Below are 24,693 nucleotides of genomic sequence, written 5' to 3' on the forward strand. Positions count from 1 at the left end.
GAGAAAAAGGGGCCAGCCCCATGGCCGAGTGGTTAAGTTCATGTGCTCCCCTTCAGCAGCCCAGAGTTTCACCGGTTCGGATCCTGGGCGTGGACATGGGACCACTTGTCAGGCCATGTTGAGGCGGTGCCCCACATGCCACAACTAGAAGGACCTGCAACTAAGATATACAACTATGTACCAGGGGGATTTGAGGAGATAAAGCAGGAAAAAAAAAAGGATGTGAGAAAGAGAGTTCCAGGCACATGCCCAAAAGCCTAGAAGAGAGAGAGCACATGTTTAACTGAGGTTCTTTTTTGGAGGATGGAGGAGTGGAGGTGGTGTTGATTTGAAAAGTGAGACTTGTGGGGGAGGAAAAAATTTTCTTCCACCCTCTTAGGGTCTCTGGCTGGGTCTGAAAATTAAACTGCCAAAGTATATTAACAGGAGAAAAGCGTACAAGTTGATTTAAAGTAAGGTCTTTGTGACGTGGGAGCCTTCATGAGGAAATGAAGACCAGAAGAACAGACCTGAGTAGTTTTATGCTAAATTAGATGAAGAGTGGGAAATGGTCTAGAAATACGACAGGTTAAGGAGTATGAGGTAACTGTAATAAACTGGAAGAAACTTAGCAAACAGTTGTTGGGAGTCTTCTCCGTGTACCTTTGTCTTCAGAGATAAGGATGCTTCTTTCCTCCCGTAGAGGGAGGGCACCTCTCACAGGAGGGTTGGATGACCTGCTTCTAGTGATAAGCGTTGGAGGAAGGTCAAAGTGACATTCCTGCTTCTGCCGTTTTCCCAAGCTCTTTCAGCTTAAAATATTCAATATGCCAAGGTGCCATATTTTGGGGTAGCATGCCCTGAACCCCAGTAGCTGAAGAGGGCCTTGTAAGTTTGGTCCTTTATCTTTTCCTCTAAGGGAAATGGGAAATGTCATTGAAGAGTTTTCAGCAGAGAAGTGACCATATCTTTTGGACTTGCCTTTTAGAAAGATCACTGTGGCTGTCTCTGGGTCAGCGTGGAGCAAAGCTGGATGTGATGAGACTGGTTAGGTGACCATGGTGGCAGCAAAGATAGAGATATGAACTAATAGAAACGTTTCCTGGCAGTGGGCTGGAGACTGGTGAACAGATTCAAGTGTTTTATTTTTAGTAGGTGGGATTGGAAAAATCATTTCTACCTCTCCTTAATTTTTTATTCTACTTTAACAAACAGGTAAATCCAAGTATCTAAAAGGAATTTCACATAAATCTCAGATTTTCAAATAATTTAAAATATTTCTATTGAGTAAAGTACATTTGCCACCATAGACTTTATTGCCACGTAACTGTTTAAATCGACAGAAATACCTTTCCCTCTCCTTTACCATAGAACTTCTCCACACTGACATTATAGGATTGTTATGACAATCAACTGAAATAATTTATAAGAAAATGTCTTGAAAATTAGACTATACAATATATTATAAGTGATTATGATTGTAAAACATGACTATATTAGGGTGTAAAAATCACATGACAAATGCACCTGCTGTATTTTCCTTTAAATGAAAAGGTCTGCAAAACTTTTCAAAGTTTGGATGTTTTATTTTTTTAAGAGAAAATGTTCATGGCAATTCCATGGAACTCCAACTGAAATTTTTGGGTTTTGACTATACCTATCACATGAATACATATTTTTGTCATTCTCATAGATTGAATTCAGTTTACGCAAACTGTTTTCTTAGAAACAGTTAAATTAGCATCGCTGTGCCATATTGCCATATTGCAAATTTTGTTCTTCACAGCAGTTTATATCAGTATGTTTTTAACTCTTTCCTCCAAGTGAATTATATTTCTAAATGTTACTAAAAATGTATCAGGTATATTACATCTTGGATGTATAATTTTTGGAGGAATCATTCGTTTTCTTTATTATAACTTCAAAAGACCCCTACAGCTCTAGTTATTTGTTAGTTTTTTCCTGAGTGAATAACTTTTAACTTTGGCATGTCAGCAGCATAATCAGGAAGTTGGAGCCCTTAAATAATCAAGACTTCCTAATTAGCACACAGACTGTGTGGCCTGAAACAGCAACAGTCTGCTGTTATCTGTTAACTTCAGAATATCTCAGATATACAGGGAAGTGATATGTTCCAGAATCTTTACATTTCCTTTTTAATTTAATCACACTCTTATGGAAAGCAGTTTTTTTTCTTTTCGTCAACATTTGCAAAGATAAATCTCCAAAGAGGTTTGTGCCTAGTGTGATAGATGAAATGGGGTATAAACATTTGCCTTTAGACTTACTTTTATGAAGTGAAATGGTCATAGCTTGTTTATAACTAAAATTTAAATATCAAAGTGGCAGAGAAAAATCAGTTCATAAATTTGAGATATAGGTCTGTATCAGAGGTCAATTATTCTCATATTGAAATGTTCATAGATGTGTGAATTTACTTGGAGACATTCGACACCAAATATAAAACAGATATCTCCAGATAAACTTTGAATGGGTAAAATGATGTTTTTCCCATTTTATCCTATATGACCAGTAATTAAGAATCAATTTGAGTCTTCTTTTAAAAAACATGAATAACAAAATGATAAAACCAAAAGTCCGATTGAACATAGGTAAATAATTTAAAAGTATATAGGTGCCCAAATAACTGAACAAAATTATCTCCTGCTAAAATAGATGCTAAAACCGTAAGATAGAACGTGTTGGATAAAGTGCATGTACGTTTTCTAATTGTTACCTGGTAGGTGGAAAAGAGTATCTGTTTTCTTTCTTGTTGATACTGATGATGATGATGATGGTAATGAAGAAATTTGAAAGGTCGTGATCCTTGGCAGGTATTACAGATTGAAAGAATATACTCTTTGAAAGGTTAATTTTAATATTATAATCATGCAAATATCACGCAGTGTTAATTTTTGCCAAATAAAGCAGTTTATGTAATGTTATGTGAATGTAATACTTAAAGTAACATAATTTATTCATTTGCACAGTTTATTTTAGAATTATTACTGAATGGATAGAAGTCCTTTTTTCATAGCCTCATTTTTCTGGTTATAAGATTACTACATGCTCACTGAAAACAAAAACAACAAATTAAGTACACTAACGTATAAAGAAGAAATAAAGAATACCCATAACCTTTTCTCCTAGCAAGAGGTACATTTAAATAGTTATAGAGAAATAATTTGCTATGCTAAGATTAAAATATTTTTAAATTTCTGCATGACCCTTTCTGAATGTGTCAACATAAAACCATATTTTTTGTGTGTCATGATGATTACAGTGGATATATATTATTTTGAGTTCTATATTTCTCTCTTGTTTATACTTTTCCATATAATGACATAATCTTCATATAATACATCATGTTAATATACTTTTATTAGCATAGATAACTACTAATAATTGAGCATTTATGTTATTTCTCTTTTTTTGCTCTCATCAATAATACTATTGAAAATAATTATGAACATTAGATTTTAAAAACTTTCTTAATAAGAATTTCAAGAAATTACCATGTCAGAAGTCACTTCATTTCAAATACTTCCAATCTTATTTAAGAATGTCATTTACCTTATGTAAAATCATTCATTTAAGATTTTATTAGCATCAAAACCATGTGCCAAGCACTTTGGAGCATCCACATTCAAATTTAAATCTTGCCATTAGGAGGTTACAGTTTATTAGGGGAGAATAATATGTATATATATTTTTCACTTGATTAATACGACTTTATAGTGTATTAATTTTTTTAATGGAGGATCATTTAGTTTTATTTACTTGAATTGTAATGAACAGACGTAATAGAAGGATTCTGTCATTACCGAATAATACAAATACGTGTATCTACATGGAAATCTAGGAGGCAGAAAAACAATTATAGTGTAGGATATTATCTGGAAAATAAATAAGGAAAGAAACAAAATCATTATAAGGGTACAGTATCTAGCCAAATGAATAATACAGCTAATGCTTTCCTAAAATCTGATTCCAGCTATTTATAGACCATTTAAAAATTACAGAAATTTTAAAAAATTAGGTATCACAGCAGTTCTTCCACATAATCAGTAGTGGATGAGCATTGGATGTCCAGAAAGTTCTTCCAGTGTAGTTGTATTTATTTAGGAATTTATTCTTTGTCGTGTTGGGGAATGGAAAAATAAATTCTAATGAAACAGTTTGTTTTAAATTCAGCGTTGCACTACATACTTTGGGACGTTTTGTAAATTTTGTGAATATTTAAAACACTCTGGTCCACATAAAGAGAGTTCCCACACATTGTCATTTTAAGAGGTTTATTCATATGGATAATGATTATAGAACTGCCAGTTAAGCAAGATTCTTATGGGTGGCTTTTAGATTTCTGTTTGAAATTTCATTCTTTTTTTAAAAACTGAGAATCCCATAGGTCATGGACTTTCCGCTCATCTACATGAATTCACAAGAGCAATGAGAGGGGGTAGCTCCCCTAGGCTTAATTCTATCCAACAGGGAAGAATTGTTAGGTAACATGGCAGAAACCTGGGCAGAAAGTACCGTTTTCAAAATCTGAGAGGTCAAAGCAAAGGAAGGAAACCCTGGCCATTCTTAGTCGTATTCCCTAGAATTTAGTAAAGTGGTTTAAAAAAATTACAGAAAACTCAGTTATAATTTCAAAGTTACAGACCCAAGAAGAGAATATGACATAAGAGGAATGACAATTCTGAAAAGAAAAACAGTGGAGCACTAAAGAATCAGATATGATGACACCTTTGGACCATAGACCATGAAAGGCAGAGGCGTAGAGAGAGGGATACAGTCAAAGATGAATCCAGAAGAAATGGACAGTGTCAGGGAGGGCACATTTCAGGAGGAAGTGAGGTTTTGGGGCACAAAAGTGAGTACTAAAGTCAAATGGAAGTATGTGTGAGCAGCCTCTTTTGGAAGCAGAAAATTAGTAAGTACTAAGCTCTAATAAACTTAGTAAAATGAATTGCTAATGGAAACCATGTTATGGAAACTGAGAAAGCAGAACTACTTCATTTCTATTTCACTTCTCCTCGTTTTCTCCATCAAGGTGAATGAAAATATAAGTTGAAAGATTTAAGCAAATATAAATAGAAGGCAACTAAAATCCAGTGTATTTGAAGGAAGACTAAAACAACAGCTGTCCACTGCCACAAAAAGAGAAAGCTGGGGGTGTACTTTTTCCAATGAGCAGTACGGAAGCCCTTACTTTAGCAGCCCCACAGCAACGGTTACAAAGCACTAGTTGAAGCCTTTAATTCTAAACTGCCTTATGTAGGGAAGATCGACAGACTTCTGCTCGCTCAGGAGAAACGCACGCCACTTTTCTTTTGTAGGTGAATACTCAAATCAGCTCCAGAGAAGGTTTTGGGGAATACCGGAACAATGACATCTGTTTGCAGAATAGTTAACCTCTGCAATTTCTGATACACACGAAACACCATTGCCTAATACTGCTCAACTCTTTGTGAACAGCCGTTCTTGTAGAGAGAAGGATAGACATGGTAGAGCATTTACCCATATAGAGTTATTTAGTATAATTTTGATCCCAAGGAATGACAGGTAGTTTTTGAGCTTTCCTTTGAAATGTTGGGACAAAGGCGTGGTAAATGGTCTGTATTGAACCATTTAAATTATTTTTTATATTGACAATCTCTTAGAATGAAACTGAGTAAACAGATACTTTCTTTACAGTTAATGTGTCTCAACTCCCTTTCCTAATCATAAGAACAAAGAAGTTGGTTAGAGCTGGAATAATTCAGAGTTGTCTAGCACAGGGAGTTTTGAAGCCATATCAGGGTAGTTTTCTTTTTACAATCGTGCCTCATAACGTTTACTAAAGCTGATAACTGACCTAACCCCTAGGACTCAGGAAGACAAATTTCCTGGTGTTTTTAAAAGAGCCTTTCAGAAAAAAGCAATCTGTATCTTTGGAACTCTTTGAAGAATGTTTCAGAACTACATTCTACACCCTAGGGTTGAATAGATTCCCATTATGTGTAGGCTAGATTTCCTGGAAAGCAAACACACCAGCTTGAGAGGCTGAGATGCTTAGATATTTACTCAACCTAACCATTTTTATACTAGTGAAATTTTCCAATCCATTGCATTCTTGTACTCACATTATCTGCTTTCTTACTCACTGAGAGGCACTAACTGGAAGCCTGATTGTCTGGATTAGCAAATTCAGGCTATATCACACCACTTTTCTATGCACCATCGAGTTCATTTAGGATGGTCACGTTCTTCAAAAGGAAAACATCGAGTTTTCATCTTCATGCCATTAAATGGTAATCCATTGAATACCTAGGAGCTTTCCCCTTTGTATTTTTAGTAAAGAGAAAAACACTACTGATTTTTTAATGATTAATCTGTCCGTCTTTTTACCATCTATGCCGTGGAAATGATTTTCTGGTGAGTGATCAGTTCTTATTTCAAATAGAATCTAAAGGTACACAGTAATAATTATGAGAGCAAGGGAAACAGAGATGGAATAATCTTGTGTCATCCTAAGACTTTAAAACTTTGTATTCTTACTGTCTAATGAGAAGCTTCACCATTGATTATGGAAACAAAATCATCAATAATGCTTGCACTGCTCCTGGGAGGCTATTATGGTCCTCTATTATTGGTTGATTTGGGAGGTGGGGTGCATCTTTGGAGATTAGCTACCACAGAGGCCAGGAGGCTGCCTTCTCTGTTTGATAGATTGTACCGGGAATCTTGGATAAGCGAAGAGGCAAGAATTACAAGCTGAGCTGAGGGAAATCTACATTAAAAACATTTTATAAATAATGTTTTTTAATTGGCTATCACAAAGCTCAGAGGAAGTTCCTGGGCATTGTTCTTTGTGTCTCTATTGCTTGTAGATTTGGGGACATAGTTGATCACACAATCATTTACTGCCATTGATTTTACTTTGGTTGTTATTAGGTGTGACAACTTGATGGCCGAGTGCCTTCCATCTAGGTTGTACTGTTCCACTTTATTGGGGAAGATGAGCAATATACTTTAGCGCATTTAAGTTTCTAAGAAACTCTTTAGGAACAAAACCTGTTCACCTTTGTTTAATGTCAGATTTATTTGCTCACAGAGGCCATTTATGGAATAAATGTCTGAAATATTCTCTAGAAAACACTTAGGGAGCTGATAGAAATGTAAGGCTTCTCATGCTCATTAGAGCCTTATTGTAAAACCGTCTGAAGAAGTTTAGGTAACCATGAACTCTTGACACAGTAAATTTCAATTCCACTTGGCTTAAAAGACCTCTTTGTTGTAGTCAACTACCTTTTGCACTTATACCTCAATAATTTGATGCAGCTTTTCAGTGATACAGATGAATACTCCTCTATCACAGCAAATAAGAAAGTAAATATGACCCTCTACGTTGATGACAAGGTCCTGCTTTCATATTCCAAGCAGTAAATCTACCTCTATCTAGTGTTTTTCTGAAGACATCTTTACACTCAAGCCAAAATTATTTTGCAGTAAGATTATCTTCAGTAGGTAGAATGATGGTACACTTCGTAGAGGTCAGCTCATTTAATTTATGAGATCTTTATCTCAGTGACCACATTGAAATTTGCTTTTTCAAAATTTTAGTTTTATGAGAGTCATATTAAGGTCTTGTTATGTTAGAAGACACTTCTAACTAAAAAAAAGAGGAGAGAGAGCAAAGTAATTATTTCCATTTTTGACCAGCTATCCCAAATACTGAATTCAGTCCTGATGATACATTTTGAGAGTAACGTTGACAAACTAAGATGTAGATGTAAGATCTAGTCAGCATAAGGTTATATGATGATGTTGGTCTTAGAAATGCATCTTCATCGAAGGAATTGGAAAAGAAGAAAGGTATTTGGAAAGCAGTCATGGAAAGAGTACATATTTTATTGTTACTTCAGAGAACATTTCTAGAATCAATTCTTGGACATTGTGTAATATGAACTCACAAAAAAGAATTATTTCCTATGAATTAAAATTTACTATGAATTAAATTGTATTGAATTGCATTGCCAAGAAATAAGTTCCCTGCCACTGGGAGTTTTTAAGCAATTGTTGAATAGTGTAAATCAGCAGTTCTGTCTATACTAGAGTATCTCAATGCATTTTATAGAAAATTAGTTTTTTGTAATTTTAATAAATGTTAACCTTGAAAGAAAAGATTCTGTAGTTGAATAAGTTTGGATTAAATAAAGATAAACAGGTTTATTTAAAGAAGTTCTCAGCATCTTTTACGGGCTTATAGGGTTTGTGATTCTGAAGACATAATTTCCTTGAGTAGATCAGAAATTCTTGCAGGATTAGCATATCATGGAACACAGTTTGGGAAACCTTGAGCAGTTATCTTGATGTCTAAAGTAATGCGACTGAAAGTGTGGACTGATGCCCAGTCCAAAAGCTGTTTATTACAGATTCAGAAGAAGACAAATTCAGAACTTGAAAGCAATCAATTAAAATCTTCCATAGCAATTAGACATCACCGTCACATCCAAGTCTGTGATTAGTAGACTCATTTTGTTGAACAAGGTATTGGCCAATTTGGGTATTGTCCAGCTTTTGTGGTGATCTCATGTGGCATGAATTGCAGACTAGCCATGCTTAGTAGCATCACCTAATGCTCCTTAGCAGATTGAAAGAAAAAGATGTGTTCTTCACCACAGATAGTTTGAGAAGCACTGCTATAAAATTCCTTCTGTTTTCTAAGAGTCTGTTCATCTCTTACACTTAACATAGGTAGTGCCTTTTCTCATTTAAAAGTTTGTAATCTAGGGCCAGCCCGGTGGCTCAGCAGTTAAGTTTGCACCTTCCACTTTGCCAGCCCAGGGTTCACCAGTTCGGGTCCTTGGTGTGGACCTATGCACCACTTGTCAAACATGCTGTGGCAGGTGTCCCACATATAAAAAAAAATAGAGGAACATGAGCAGGGGTGTTAGCTCAGGGCCAGTCTTCCTCAACAAAAAGTGGAGGATGGGTGGAAGATGTTAGCTCAGGGCTAATCTTCCTCAAAAAAAAAAAAAAGTTTATAATCTATTTGGGGCCAGCCTGGTGGCATAGTGGTTAAGTTCGCATGCTCCACTTCCACAGCCCAGGGTTTGCAGGTTCGGATCCCAGGCTCAGACCTACGTACCACTTATCAAGCCATGCTGTGGCAGGTGTACCACATATAAAATAGAGGAAGATGGGCACACATGTTAGCTCAGGGCCAATCTTCCCCAGGAAAAAGAGGAGGTTTGGTGGTGGATGTTAGTTCAAGGCTAATCTTCCTCACCAAAAGAAAAAAAGGTCTATAATCTACTTAATATTCAAGTATTATATAAAGTATGTAAACACAGTCAATTATAGAATTCATTTTAAATGCAGCACAATATGATTTTTATTTACTTCTAAGGAAACCTTAAAGTTAAGTGTTTGTCATTTTTAGAGTTCTAAAGTATTATGAAATGAACTATTCTGTTGTTTTATTAAGTGAAGATTTCTGCTCTGAATTGCATAGTCAAAAGCCATAGCTACAGCTCATATTTCCACATAACTATGGACATCTTTTATTATGTTTCATATGTCTTAAAGATTTTTGTTGTTTTGCAGATTTTCACTTTCTTAAAGACTTCTGTTAAAATTTTCACCAATCTCCTATATTCTGTGATATAATTATTTCTCAATTAATCTGTACAAATGAAATTGAGCTTAGCTGTGAAATGGACAGTTATGCCATAGCACAGACATTCTGTGCCTCTTCCCACCCTTTAGACAAGATAAGTTTTTCTCAAGATAATCAGGGATTTGAATAGGAGATTACATAGTGTAATGAAATAATTTCTAAAAATATCTAGTTTCTGAATCAAGGACTTTCATCTTATTGTGCTTTATAGATGACAAACTATAAACTATGGCTGTTCCTGTAAAGAAAAGGAAGAAATTATTTAAAACACACACATGAACATGCACACACTGTATGATATAAAATTTTGGAGAAAGAACACAGGTTTACTAATAACAAAAAAGTTAAAGTTGGCTGTCAGGATGCCTGCCACTAGATCTTACTCATAGCCTCTCTAAACCCAGGTTTCCAATCAATCAAATAGGGGTATTGATACTCCTTCCCTTCCTCCACCCTCATCCACACACACCCCTCACAACTCTTTAGAAGAATAAAATTAGATAATTTATGTGAAATGTTTTGAAATAATGCACTTAAATATCATAGCTGTGCCTTGATAATTTTCCAGTAATCCCTAGGTAACTGTGCTCCTTTAAGTTTGCTGTGCTTTCACTGTATGTTTAAACAAACACAGGTAAGCTTGGTGTTTGACATGTCTTGTACTAAGGACAGACTTCATGTACTTGGCTTGTCATTGGTCAAAGACAGCGTGTAAATGGTATAGAAAAAGTGTGAGTTGAAAAGATATGAATTCAAATTTTGGCTCTTGTATTTATTCTTCCTTATGAAGATTTCCAATGTATTAGAGCTTTTGGAGCCCCAATTTCCCGTGTGTAAAAATGAGAGAAATGGAATACATTATTTCTAGGGCTCTTTCTGTCTTTAGCAGATCTTGAGTTAGAGGTCTACAGACTAATACTACAAAATAATAAAAAAAAGGACCACAAGATGGCGTTTGTAGCTAATGAGTCCTTTTGTGTTAAATCTTTGTGCTGCAATCATTTAAGTATTTGGAACATTTACAAATGCAAGCTTATTACTTATATTCTTGAGAGATATGTAAAAGTAATTTTTAGAAAAAATATGCAAATTTTGTTATTTTAAAGTTATTGACATTTCTAAAATTGTAAATTGGCAACTGATTCTTAGAAGCTGAATTTAGACTTTTCCAAAAATGAATTTTAATGAATAATTTTGAGCTATTGCAAAATAATAAAAGTTCCTTTCTCCTAGCAACAGCAGCAGCATCTTTAATTTCTTCCTGGATTGATTATATTTCAGAACTTTTAAATATGCAGCACCTGAAATTTTTCATTACTGTTTTGAATCTTAGGTTTACGTGATAAAAAGCAATTAGTAGAATGTTACACACCCCATGCCCTTATGTTAGACATGGCCTACAATTTTTATAATATAATTTATTTTGCAATGATATTGGCCTAGTGTAAAGATGTTTTCAATTTTGAGCTTCAGTGTTTCCTCAAATGTTGGTGATGTCGTCTGTGCCCCAGATCATTTGAGACAGTAGTGAAATACTTAGAGGACATTCAGTCATCTTCCCATTTTTACTTTGAGAGATGCAGTTATCATGGTGCCATCTAAAAGGTACTTTTAGATTAGTGGGAAAAACTAGAAGCACAATAACTTTTGGCTTAATACGGGAATTTCTGGTTTTGAAAGAAATACATGGTAAAGGTTGGCTTTATCACATTTTATAATAGTAGGTATCATTGTTTTAGGCAAATTTCTGGTTATTTTACTTTGTTATAATAGAGATATATAGATAATATTTTATTATTTTGACTTATGCGATAATTTGGATGAAAGTAAATTTTCTATTAGCTGTTTCTACGAACAGAGTGGTAGCGTTACCTGTGGAAATGTCAGACTTCATGCTGCATCGAATTATCACAGAGTGGCTAAGAACATAGGCCTTGGACAGGCATAACTTATGACTTCGAACTGAGAGAACTCGAAGACTTTCCTTTATTTCAGTATCCTCATCTGTAAAATTCTGAAAATAATAGTACCTACATCATAGATTTGTTTGGGCATTAAAATATGTATGTATGTACCTGTGTATGTATGTAATGGAATAAAAAAAGATGAAAGAAAAGTCGTAGAATCAAAATTGAATATTCAGAGCCGGCACGGTGACTTAGTGGTTAAGTTTGTGTGCTCTGTTTCAGTGGCCCGGGATTCTCGGGTTTAGATCCCTGGTGTGGACCTACACACCAATCATCAAGCCATGCTATGGTGGCATGTCACCTACAAAATAGAGGAAGATTGGCACAGATGTTAGCTCAAGGTGAGTCTTCCTCAAGCAGAAAGAGGAAGATTGGCAACAGGTGTTTGCTTAGGGCCAATCTTCTTCATCAAAAAAAAAAAAAAAAGAAAGAAAGAAAGAAAAAGAAAAAAATTGAATTTTCCCAGTAAGTCACTAAAAATAAATTATTTTGAAGCTTGTATACTCATAAATATCTTTCCAGGAGTCTCAACCAGCTTGTCTCTTAAACCTCTACTTATTTTACTTGAGCCTGAAACTGCCAATTTAGAAAACAAGTTTCAAGGCTGCTAAATCAATTAATTAATGAATAATAGATAGATAAAATATATGTAAAGCCCTTAACTCAGTGCCTAGCCCATAATAAGTTTTCAATAAATTTAGACTACTAGTAGTAATAGTTGCAATAGTGGTGACTGAAAATATTTCTCATTTATTTATGAATCTTATCTTTGGAAAACTTTTGTAGTTATAAGTATCAAATACTGAAGAGAGAGGTAAAATTTTATGTTTGCTGCATTTCCACACTGTGTCAAACCAAGAAGAACAAGGCATATTTGTAAATTGATCTCTTTTACCAACTTCCTGTTGGCCACAATTAGCCCCTGGAAACCTTTACTTTTAGTTCTAAGATGTAACTTAATGGACACACATAGTCCAAGCCCCTTGTTCTATGAACGAGTAAACAGGCCCAGAGAAGTGAAGAGATTTACCTGAGGTCACACTGTGGGACAGAGCTCTTCATATCCCACCAACTTGAGAAATTGATTCTTAAATGTAGAAACTTCCATTGGAAGCTATATTAGATCTATGGCAACACCATTTTTGTCATCCTTTATTCTTTAGAAAACGTGGTCACATCTGCCTGTGGGATTACTGCCCACTTATGAGAACTGAAGAGACATTTACCTTTTCTAATGTCAAAATGTCATCACCACCTTTGCTGAAGTAGCAGGAGATTTACTTTCGAAGCTTGTTTTGGAATTAAAACTCAATTTTCTAAATATTCTGTCTTTGCTTATTTGAGAAGGTTTTACGCTTTTGTTGACCTGTTGGGTCTGTCTCCCCAATCGCCGGCTCACCTTCCTGACTATACAGCTTTGTTTCTCAGGCCTGCCCTTTAAAGAGAAGCTACAGTTTGGGGCCTTTGGCTACAAACTGGAGCCACCTGGGGAAAACGTGCACCGGATTCTCAGTTAAGGATGATTTATGATAACTTGCTTTCTGGTCACCCAGCATCCTGCCTAATAGCATGTACACCATATTTATTGGTTTCCTTTTACTGCAGTGAGAAGCATGAGGCCCTGGAAAAAGTGTAGTACTGGCCTCTGTGGGTCACTCTCCTTAACGAAAAGATGCAGTTACTTGATTTCATCAAAGTATTTTATCAAATAAAATACCATGTATGGAAAATTATGGCATATTATTCAACTAAAAGTAGAATTCCTGCAGTTGATTCTCTGATGATAATACAAGAAACTAAAGCCAGAGTGAGCTGATGGTACTGAGAAAGCTCAGGTCAGGAGCCAACCTGCATATTTTCAATTGTTACTCTAATTTTGATAGATATTAGCTTGCCTCACTAATTATACTGATTTAAAAGTGGAAAAAAATCAATTGCTTGACAGAAAACAAGGGGAAGCCGAACAGGAAATAGAAGTACGTTTTAAAAAATATAATTTCCCATTATAAGCAATCTCACACTGACTTTTGAGATTTTCTTCATGCTGTCTTGGTGATTCTTTATACCTTCCAGTTACCACAATGCTAGACACAGTCGAAACTGAACTAAATTGTTGAACTATGTGGTATAAACAATCCATTTCTTGAAGTTTTACTTAGTTTTTTATACTCAAAAGAGAGCAAGAAAGAGTAAAGAGATTTAAGGAGTGTTAGAGATCATCTTTTATTGTTTTTAAATAGATTTATGTACATTACCTGGATAAATGTGCAAGATATCAGATAACAGGTCGATATTAAACATTGGTGGGAGGGAGCAGTTAACAGATTTATTTAGTAAAAGATCTGCTACCAAAATTCTTCTAAATGATGTCTGGGTAGCATCAGGGGCTGTGCCATTCAGGGTCAGATCCACAGCTTTGCAGGCCCAGAAACTGGATTGGTCAGCAACCTGAACGGGAATCAGGCTTTTATGGCAAAACTTAACATTAACATGTTTAGAGAGCACTAGAAGCCAGGATGTCCATTGATTAATATTCAGATTGAAAAATGCAGTTTTTATGATGACCAGCATATTTGCATCAGTGATTCGATACATTCCTTCTCTATAGTCGTCTGCCTTCACTGAGCACTTATTGTATGGCTGGCATGTATTAACTCAGTCGTTTTCAAACAGTGTATGTGCTCCTGGAAATACATAAAGAATTTCCAAGAAGTATATAGAGAATCAAGTTCCAGACACTCATTTGCATACATGCTCCTTCCTCAGATTTGATCAGTCTGATGCCCCTGCAGTCAAGCATTTTCTTACCTACCTTCCGTTCGAAAATTGTCCTTCTCCCACTATATAAAGGAAAGGTATCTCATCTTGATGGCCCGGTGGCTTATTAAATGAACCGTTGTGGTCATTCAGAGATTGGCTATTCTCCATTTGTTGATGAATAAAAACTGGCTATACCACTTATCAGATTTGTAGTATCACAAACATATTTAACCATTTGAGCTTCAGCTTTCTCATCTGTAAAATAAGATTTGTAACAGCCATTGTGAGGTTTAAATAAGGTAATATGCAAAGCAACCACTGTAACGCCTGATCAAGTATTCATATTGATATACAACGGTTGTCATGTTATTTCTGTTGTTTTTCGAAGCTAATGTTCTAGAATCTATATTTCAAAATACATAAATTATTTTTCTGCCTCTAGTATGGTGGATGGTAAGCAGAGAGTTAAGTAGCTAATTTGTCTCTTTTACCATGTTCCACTGTCCCTTTTAGGACCTACTTTAATGAAAATGGCAATTTACAACACTAACCAGCATGGAAGGCTACTGAATATCTTCCTTAGACATTTATTAAACTAGTCTAAGTGGAATATGACAATGATAGAAGTTTGTTCACATGAGGATTATTGCCATCTTTAGCGCAGTTTGGATCGCTTGTTTGACAGGAATTTAAATAGAACAGACTGCCTAGATTTTCATTTTGAATTTTACCTTAAGGATGTTCAGAAGTTTATTTAAATGATAATTTGGCAGAGTTATCAAAAAAGATACGGTATCTCCTGAAAGCAGAAATTGCTTTGGGCTGCCCTGCACGGTTACCAGGTAGTGGATTATGTATTGTGTATTTGCAGGAGAGCACTAATAGAAATGAGGTTCGCAAGGGAGACCGCGGGCTCTCCCCAAGTGTGAAGTATGGGTCTGCTGTCTCTCAGCCCTTCAATCCCAGTTAATATTTTTCTTTGTTTTGTAAACATTGTGGATAGAGTTTTTAAAGTTGTTTGTATTTTGTTATTTCTGTGTTTCCTTTATTTTAATACTCAGAATTTGGTGAAGGAGATTTTTGAGTATCTATAAAGCTGAGTTTTAATTTCTTCCTTTCTTGGCATTGAAAAAAATAACATACTAATAACAGCTCATACTTAACGCATGTGCGCATGTGATGTTAGCTGTAGGTCTTTTGTAGATGTTCTTCCTTGGGTTGTGGAAGTTCTCTTCGATTCTTGATTTGCTGAGAATTTTTTTTAAATCAGGAATGAACATTGTAATTTGACAAATGCCTTTTCTGTATCTGTTGAGATGATACTGTGTTTAATATAGTCAGTTACATTGATTGATATTCGAATGGTAATCCAATCTTACATTCCTACAATAAACCCCATTTGGTCATGATGTATAATTCTTTCTATAGATTGCTGGATTTGATTTGCTAAAATTTTGTTTAGAATTTTTGCATCTATATTTATGAGGGACATTGGTCTGTAGTTTCCTTCCCTTGCGATGCCTTTGGTTTTGGTAAATCGGAAAGCATTACTATGTCTTCAGTTTTCTGGAAGAGTTTGTATAGAGTTAATATAATTTCTTCCTTAAATGTTTGATAGAATTCACTAGTGAAGCCATTTGAGCCTAGAGTTTTCTTTGTGGGAAGACACTTAACAACAAATTCTAATTCCTTTGGGTTATCTGTTTCTTCTGGAATGAGTTTCGGTAGTGTGTATATTTCAGAGAAATGGTCCGTTTCATTTAAGTTGTCAATATACGGGTATAAAGTTTTTCACAATATTTTCTTTTTTTCCCTCAGTAGAATCTGAAGTGATGTCACCCCTCTTATTCCTAACAGTTGATAATTTGTATCGTCTCTCTTCTTTTAGGATCAATCTGACTAAAAGTTTATCAATTTTATTAATCTTCTCAAAGATCCAACGTTGGTCTCATTGATTTTTCTATATTGCTTTTCTCTTTCTTTGGTTTCCACTGTGATCTTTTCTGGGTTTTTTTCTTTCCCTTCTGTTTCCTTTGGTTGAATTTGGTCTTTCTTAGTTTTTAAGGTGGAAACTGAAATTGTTTTCTTAAGACCTTTCTTCTTTTCTAATGTAGGCCTGTAGTGCTATAAATTTCTGTCTACACACTACTCTAGCGGCATCCCCAAATTTTGATATGTTGTGTTTTCATTTTCATTCAGTTCAAAATACTTTCTAAATTCCCCTTTTATTTCTTCTTTGACTTGGAGGGTTATTTATAGGTGTCCTATTTAGATTTCAAATATTTGGTGATTTTTCAGATGTCTTTCTATTACTGATTTCTAATTTAATTCCGTTATGTTCAGAGAACAAACTTTATTTAACTGGACTCTTTTTAAATTTATTGAGACTTCTTGTATAGACTGAAATATGGTCTATTTTGGTAAATGATGTATGTGCACATGAAAAAAAATGTGTATTCTCCTTGGTTCTCTAGATATCAATTAAGTCAACTTGATTGATAGTGGTGTGCAAATTTTCTATATCATTGATGATTTTTGTCCACATGTTCCATCAATTTCTTGAGAGGTGTATCAAAATTGATTATAATAGTGGATTTGTCTTTCTCCTTGCATTTCTGTCAGTTTTTGTTTCATATATTTTGAAGCTGTCTCGTTGTGTGCATATTTTAAATTATGTCCTCTAGATGAATTGACCCCATTATTATTATGAAATGATGTTTATCTCTGATAATACTCTTTGCTCCGAAATCTACTTTGTCTAATATTAATACAGCTTCTCTGGCTTTCTTTTGACATGTGTTAAATGGTATATAATTTTTTCATCCTTTTAATTTTAACTTATTTGTGTCTTTATATTTAAAGTGCATTTCTTATAAACAGAATATAGGTGGGTCTTGTTATTTATTTAATAGGATAATCTGTGTCTCTTACTGAAGTATTTAGGCTATTGGCATTTAAATTGATTATTAATATGGTTAGGTTTTAGTCTATTATCTTGCTATTTGTTTTCTATTTGTTCTATTACTTCTTTGCTTCCATTTTCCTCTTTATGCCTTCTTTTAGATTAATAATTTTGCATGATTTCATTTTAGATCTTTTGTTGCTGTATTAGGTATAACTCTTTGTTTTTTATTATTTTAGTGTTTACTTTTGAGTTTATTGTATGTATCTTACACTTATCATAGTCTGCCTTCAGGTGATTTTGTGCCACATCACCTATCGTTTAAGAACCTACAGTTATAGTCTTCCGTTCTCTTTCTCCTGGCTTTTATGTTCTTTTGTCACATATTTAACTTAAACATGTATTATAAGCCCCACAAGATCTCGTTACTATTATTAGGTGATCAATTATATTTTAAATAAATTTAACTAATAAGGAAAATATATATATACCCATGTAGTTGGCATGTCCAGTGCTCTTCATTCCTGTATATGGATCCAGATTTCTTTCTGGCCTCATTTTCTTTCTGCCTGATGGACCTTTTTTTAAAAATCATTTCTTGTAGTGTTATCTGTTGATGATAAATTCTGTAGCTTTGGTATGTCTGAAAATATCTTTATTTCACCTTTTTTTTTTGAAGGACAATTTTGCTGGGCATAGGATTCTAGGTTGACACGGTATTTTCTTTCACTACTTTAAAAATGTTCTCCTGTCTTCTCACTTGCATTATTTTGGATGAGAAATACTGTCATTCTTATCTTTCTTCCTCTGTATATAGCATATTTTTCTCTGTCTTCTTTAAAGATTATCTTTATCGCTGGTTTTGAGCAATTTGGTTATAAAGTAGCTTGATGCATTTTTCTTAATGTTTCTTATGTTTAGAGTTCATTGACTTTCTTGGATCTGTGGGCTTATAATTTTTTTATCAAATTTGGAAAAATGTCACACTTTATATTTTCAAAATTTTTTTTGCCCCCTACGTTTTCAGCGATGCTAATTACATGTATATTATGCTACTACAAGCTGTGTGCCATGGCTCACTGATGCTCTTTTTCTTTTTATCTTGGATCTTTATTAGGTTTATATTTTCTTTTAGATACTTTCTATTGCTATGCCTTCATGTTCACTAATTTTTTCTTCTGCATTGTCTTATATGCCATTAACTTATCTAATATATTTTTTATCTCACATATTGTAATTTTCATCTCTAGAAGTTCAGTTTGGGTCTATTTTTCATATATTCCATGCCTCTACTTAACTCTTTGATCATCTGGGCCACATTTATAATAATAAATTCAATGTCATTTTCTGCTAAATCTAATGTGTTTGTTAATTCCTGGTCAGTTTTGATTGGTTGATTTTTCTCCTCGTTGTGGGTTCTATTTTCCTGTTTCTTTGCATCTGTTAGTCTTAATTGGATGCCAGAAATTGTGAGTTTTGCTATATGTTGAATATTTTTGTATTCCTATAACACTCAATTTAGTTACTTGGGCACAGTTTGATCCTTTAGGGTCTTTTAAGATTTATGAGCTGGTATTTGAGCAGCTTTTAATGTAGGGCTAATTATTTCTCACTGTTGAGACAAGACCCTTCTTTGTATTCTATCAATTATATTGTGAAGTATGTCATCTTCCAGTCAGCGTGGTGGAATCTTGTTCCAGGCTCTCTGAGAACACTAGAAACTGTTCACGCTAATCCTCACTGGTGGCTTTTGCCCAGGTCTCAGGTAGTTGTCTCACATGCATACACTGATCAGTACTCCACTGAGTCCTGAGGGGGACCCTCCACAGATCTCCGGAGTGCTCTCTCTGCACACCTCTGTCTTCTCTGGTACACTGGTCTCTGAACTCTACTGCATTATTTTCCCTGAACTCAGCTACATCTCTTCAACTCAGGGAATCTTCTAGGCTATATCTATTTCACCCTTCCTCCACCATGGCCTGAAAATTCTCTTAAGGCAGTAAACTGATATATTAGTTCACCAGGGCTGCCATAACAAAATGCCACAGACTGAGTGGCTTAAACAACATAAAATTATTTTCTCATAGTTCTGGAGGCTAGGGATCTTAGTTCCAAGTGTCAGCAGGGTTGGTTTCTTCCGAGGCCTCTTTCCTTGCCTTGCAGGTAACTGCCATCTCCTTGTGTCCTCACGTCATCTTTCCTGTCTGCTTGTGCATCCCCGATGTCTCTTTGTATGTCCAAATTTCCTCTTCTTAGCAAGAAAGTAGGCAGGTTAGATTAGGGCTTCATTTTGACTGAATCACCTCTTCAGAGGCCGTATCTCCAAGTATAATCACATTCATAGGTACTGGAGATTAGGGCTTCGCATATGGATTTGGGGGGAACACAACTCAGCCCATAACACTGGGGTAAACATAGAGCTCACCCATTGGTTTCTTGTCTCTCAGGGATCACTGTCCTTTGTTGCCTGAAGTTGAAGGTCTTGGCAACTGTAGTTTTATATATTTTTGCAGTTATTTATATATCTATCTACCTACCTACCTACCTATTTCTCATTTTAGCAGAAGAGTAAGTCTAGTCCCTGTTACATCATCTTGGCCGGCGACAGAAGTACCGAGCCTGATTTCTGAACTGCTATACTATGCTTTCTTCCTCTTATTGCCCTTCCATAAACCTGCAGAGATTTATGGTGCTTACTCCGCCCAGGAAACGTCAGTTAGCACACTCTAGTCTGATTTAGATCCCACTGGTACTTACTCCCATCATACCCTGTAGCTTCATAGACTCTGTAGTTGATTTTACTTGCTTATTTATGTTTCTTGATAAATCATCAGTTCTGTGAGATCAAGGACTGTGCCCCAGAACCTATCATAGTGCTGGCATAGTCAGGTCTTAAAAATATTTGTTGAGTGAATAGATGAACTCCCCACTCCCCAAATCATGTATTGTTTGGACAATTACAAATGAATTAAGATCAAAAAGTTGAAAAATATACGAAATGTGAGGTATTTATTTTTAATGCCTTTCCATGGGTATTATCATTTAGATGTAAAGGCACCTGGCTTCTACTCTTGAACCATCTCAGAGGAGGCCACTCTTACCTGGTGGTCCCTGTAGTAGCTACCTGACCATGTCTCTCTTCCTTGCCCTCTCTTCTCTTACCCCGAATCTTATTTTGTTATTTCTCCATCCCTGTGAGATAGGTATTATTATAGTACATCTAAGCAAGTAGAATAGCAGAAAGTTAGTAATTAACTGGAGGATAAAGGCAAATCCCAGAAGTGATTTATTACAGTAACTAAAATTGTGCTTCTTGGCTTCTAGTCCTTGCTAAAGCTTCTTAAAGCAAAAATTTCCCTTAAAGTCTCAATAGACTTCCTTATTCTTATGAGACCTGTATTACCCCAAGCCTGACTTTCAAAATAAGTATATCACAAAATAAATACTATTTTACCTAGTAATTTACTCAGTATTATTTTAATTTGGCAATTAAGTTTTTCAACAATATTTTCTACTCTTTTCATGCAAATATACAATCTTCTGACCATATTATTAGTTTCCTAGGCTCTTGGGAGTATCTCAGAATCAAATTACTGCATATAACTTTTATAAAAACCTGATTTAGGGGCCGGCCCGGTGGCACAGCGATTAAGTGCTCACGTGCTGCTTCAGCGGCCTGGGGTTTGCCGGTTCAGATCCTGGGTGCGGACATGGCATCGCTTGGCAAGCCATGCTGTGGCAGACGTCCCACGTATAAAGTGGAGGAAGATGGACACAGATGTTAGCTCAGCGCCAGTCTTCCTCAGCAAAAAGAGGAGGATTGGCAGCAGTTAGCTCAGGGCTAATCTTCCTTAAAAAAAAAAACAACAACCTGATTTAGCAAAATCTTCCCATGGTCTAAGTTTTCAGTTTGAAAAAAATTGTATATACGCACAATACATATGCATACCTTTTGGAACACAGCACATTTATAATTTGGGAGCTTTAAAAATTTGAGTTTGTATAGTATTTGGGAAACCTCTGGTCTGTCATTAAGTACTGGTTGTCAGAAATAGACATTAAAGCTATAAAAGGATTAGAGGAAAAAGAAGTGATATTAAAGTAGTTTAGGCAGCTAACCAGTGTTAATCGGCCCAGCTTTGGATTGAACTATATCGAAGAATACGTGTATTTGGTAATCTATCCACATTTGGAAAAAAATGTTTTCTTTCCTGATTAATTTTAGCTTGGGCTGAATACACATTAGAGTAAGTGTGTTTTAGAAGAATCCTAAATGTGTGTGGACTGTTGAAATTATGCTGTGGATGAACATCCTACAGATAGCTGAGACTAGGCTGTTAGGAGGATCAGCCCTAGGCAAAATCATAAAGTGGGCTGCATTTATGTTTTTGTGTCCCCACCACTTTCAATCCCTTCTGCTCCTTTTTCATTTCCTGTTGCACCTTAATGACCAAGTCTCACCACCTAGTCCCAACAGACCATCATAATACAATAGTTGCTAATTTTTTGAGCACTTACTTTGTGCCAGGCTCTCTGCATAAAGATTTATACAGATTATGTAAATTTAATTTTCACAGTTGCCCCAGGGGTAAGTACTATCATTAACCTAATTTATAGCTGAAGAAACTGTAATAGAGATTAATCAACTTGTACAAACTCACACTTGCTATAGTGGGATTCAGACCTAATTAAGGCCTGCTTGTCTCCCCAACTCCTTTCCCTAGAAGTTTGAGGCCTGCCTCCTCTGATCCAAATGGTCCATCTTTTCCTCTATAATTTAGAGCTAGTTTCTCTCCTGACAATAGGGTAATAGTGGATTATTTCAGTACACTAATCCATGCTAATCTTTTAACCTTTTAGATGTTTTCCCCTTATTTAGCAATAGTTTTCCTCATTAAGAATTAAAATTTGTGGCAAATGACCAGAATTCTGGCAAGCTGATGGGAGAGAGGGGTAGGGCAGATTGCTACAGGAACAGATATGTAAGGATTTATTAATCCTTTTAACACTGAAAGTGAAGTACTGTTGATCTCCTTGTGGTGTGCTTCCATTATCAGTGCCTTGCTACATGGGAATCCTTCCTTACGTCACAGACCGACCTCCCCCTGGAAGAAGCGTCTGAAGATAAACCTTAATCCCATGGAGACTTCCGTGTGATGTTTGGGACATAGTATCTATTAACCAAAATTATTCTTTCTGGATGGGCCGTGTCCTTTATATAGTGGATGAAAATATTTCACACTATCTGGAAAACCAACAACTTGCAACTCAGGTATTCCAGATCATTGATATGAATTTGGGTATATATATATATAAATGTTTGGCTTAGTTTTAATTATGTTCTTAAATTTGTATGCCAATAATTACATCTGGAAAATTTTTTTCTTAAATATTTGTGTGTGGAACCTGTCATTTTAAATATATTGTAAAGACTCAGTTTTAATAAAAAATTTAATATGAAATGACTGGCTGTGGTGTGTTCTTTTTCTACTAGTAACTCAAGCCTCTGAAGCAGATTCTAATATGAATTCAGCATGTTAACAAGTATACTGTGCATTCAGCTTGATTTCATCATAATTTTCTCTGAAATACTATTCACTTTGATGTTAGGAATTTGAAGTAAATATGCAAAAATGATTTAATATTATTAGACATTAACGATAACTGAAAGTTGGTTTGTTAAAAGTTGTTTTCCACAATTAAAAAAAAGTTATCAACAAAGATTTAAATTATTTGAGCTATTAGTTAGAAATTCTTATACAATCACATTCCTACTAGTAAATTTATTCCTTTTTTGGTATTTTTTACATACTCTTCACAACTCACACCTAGCTTTTATTTTTTAATGTGCACAGTGTTTATCAACTTTATTGTCCCATTTATTTATCAAATGTCTGCTCTTTGAAAGGCACAATTGTAGGTGCTTATGATCTAGAGTGATAAAGAAGATGCACTTGGGGCCAGCCCTGTGGCCTGGTGGTTAAGTTTGGCAAATTCCGCTTTGGCCAGCTGGGTTCAGTTGCCAGGCATGGACCTACACCACTCATAAGCAGCCATCCTGTGGCGGTGACCCACATACAAAATAGAGGAAGATTGGCACAGATGTTAGCTGAGGAAGACTGGCAATGGATGTTAACTCAGGGTGAATCTTCCTTAGCAAAAAAAAAAGAAGAAGAAGAAGACACTACACCCACTTCATTCTTGAGGCTTACATTCTAGTACTATTCGATCATACAAAGTGATTTCATATTCATTTTATGGCTATGTTTAAAAACTGAATATGTTAGTTATTTAATATATGCTAGTTTTTGGAAATAGTTATTTCTCAACACTGTAAAGTTTGATGTATTTGGTCATGCATGACGTTAAGTATCATTTGGGCATTAGCACTTAAAAAAGTGTCAAAAAGCATTAGACATTAAATTATTTTAACTAAAACAAGAGATACAGAAACACAGATATAAATATAAAACTAAATGTTTTTCTTAATGACTGGCACACAAAATTTTAAACCACTCATAATAAAGAATTTGGCTCCATTTTTTGATGTTTGACTGTTGACAGCTTTTAAGCTTCAGCTTTCTTCCCCTCCTGCCCCTCATCTGGACAAGCTGCTAAGAAAGCCCCAGTGCTCCCTTCTTTGGCACTCACAGAAAGATCAAATCATCCAACCCAGCATGCCCGAACCCACCCCCTACCGCCGTCAAAACCCCAAGTTGGTCTCTCTTCCCAGCTCTCACTCAAGCCATTTTCAAAACAGCCTGAGAAGCCTGGCCTGCTCTTTTCAGAAAGCCTCTTTGTATAAATAATAAAGCTTTTCATACCTTCTTGGTGTTTTTACGGTATCACCAGTCTTGACATCCAAAACGTATTTTGGGTGAGAGTCCTTCCTGTTTATCAGGACAGCCCCAAGGTACTGTTTTGCAAGCTAGTCAACCACTCCAAACTTGATTTTCCCCATCTGGAGATCATGGAAATAATAATCTCAAATTCAAATGGAGATAATAAGTGGAGATAATAATCTCTAACTCACAGGTTGTTAAATTATATAGTAAACCTGGAAAGCTTGCCAGACGGAAATGGTGGGTGGAGGAATTAGGTGAAGGAGGTCAAAAGTAACACATTTGTAGCTATAAGATAAACAAGTCCTGGGGGTGCAATGTACAACATGATGACTGTAGTTAACTGTACAGTTTCGTATATTTGAAAGTTGCTAAGAGAGTAAACCGTAAAAGTTCTCATCACAAGGGGAAAAAGTTGTAACTGTGAGGTGAAGGATGTTAACTAATCTTACTGTGGTAGTCACTTTGCAATACAGGCATGTGCCACATAACAACGTTTCAGTCAGCGACAGACCGTGTCTGTAACAGTGGTCCCATGGGATTAGTGCCATATAGTCTAGGTATGTAGTATGCTGT

The 24,693-nt window shown here is 35.4% G+C and overlaps 1 protein-coding gene across 1 annotated transcript in view; it reads left to right on the forward strand.

The window, feature by feature from the left end:
* Positions 1-22,730, forward strand: part of SNX7 (sorting nexin 7) — a 96,166-nt gene extending 73,436 nt beyond the window's left edge. Inside the window, exon 9 of the mRNA XM_046645802.1 lies at positions 22,333-22,730. Within this exon, the coding sequence (XP_046501758.1) occupies positions 22,333-22,410 (78 nt within the window). The 3' untranslated portion in view covers positions 22,411-22,730. The remainder of the gene's footprint in view (positions 1-22,332) is intronic.
* Positions 22,731-24,693: the final 1,963 nt, after the last annotated feature.

Source organism: Equus quagga, chromosome 18, assembly GCF_021613505.1.
Source record: "Equus quagga isolate Etosha38 chromosome 18, UCLA_HA_Equagga_1.0, whole genome shotgun sequence".
In the NCBI taxonomy this organism is placed as follows: domain Eukaryota; kingdom Metazoa; phylum Chordata; class Mammalia; order Perissodactyla; family Equidae; genus Equus; species Equus quagga.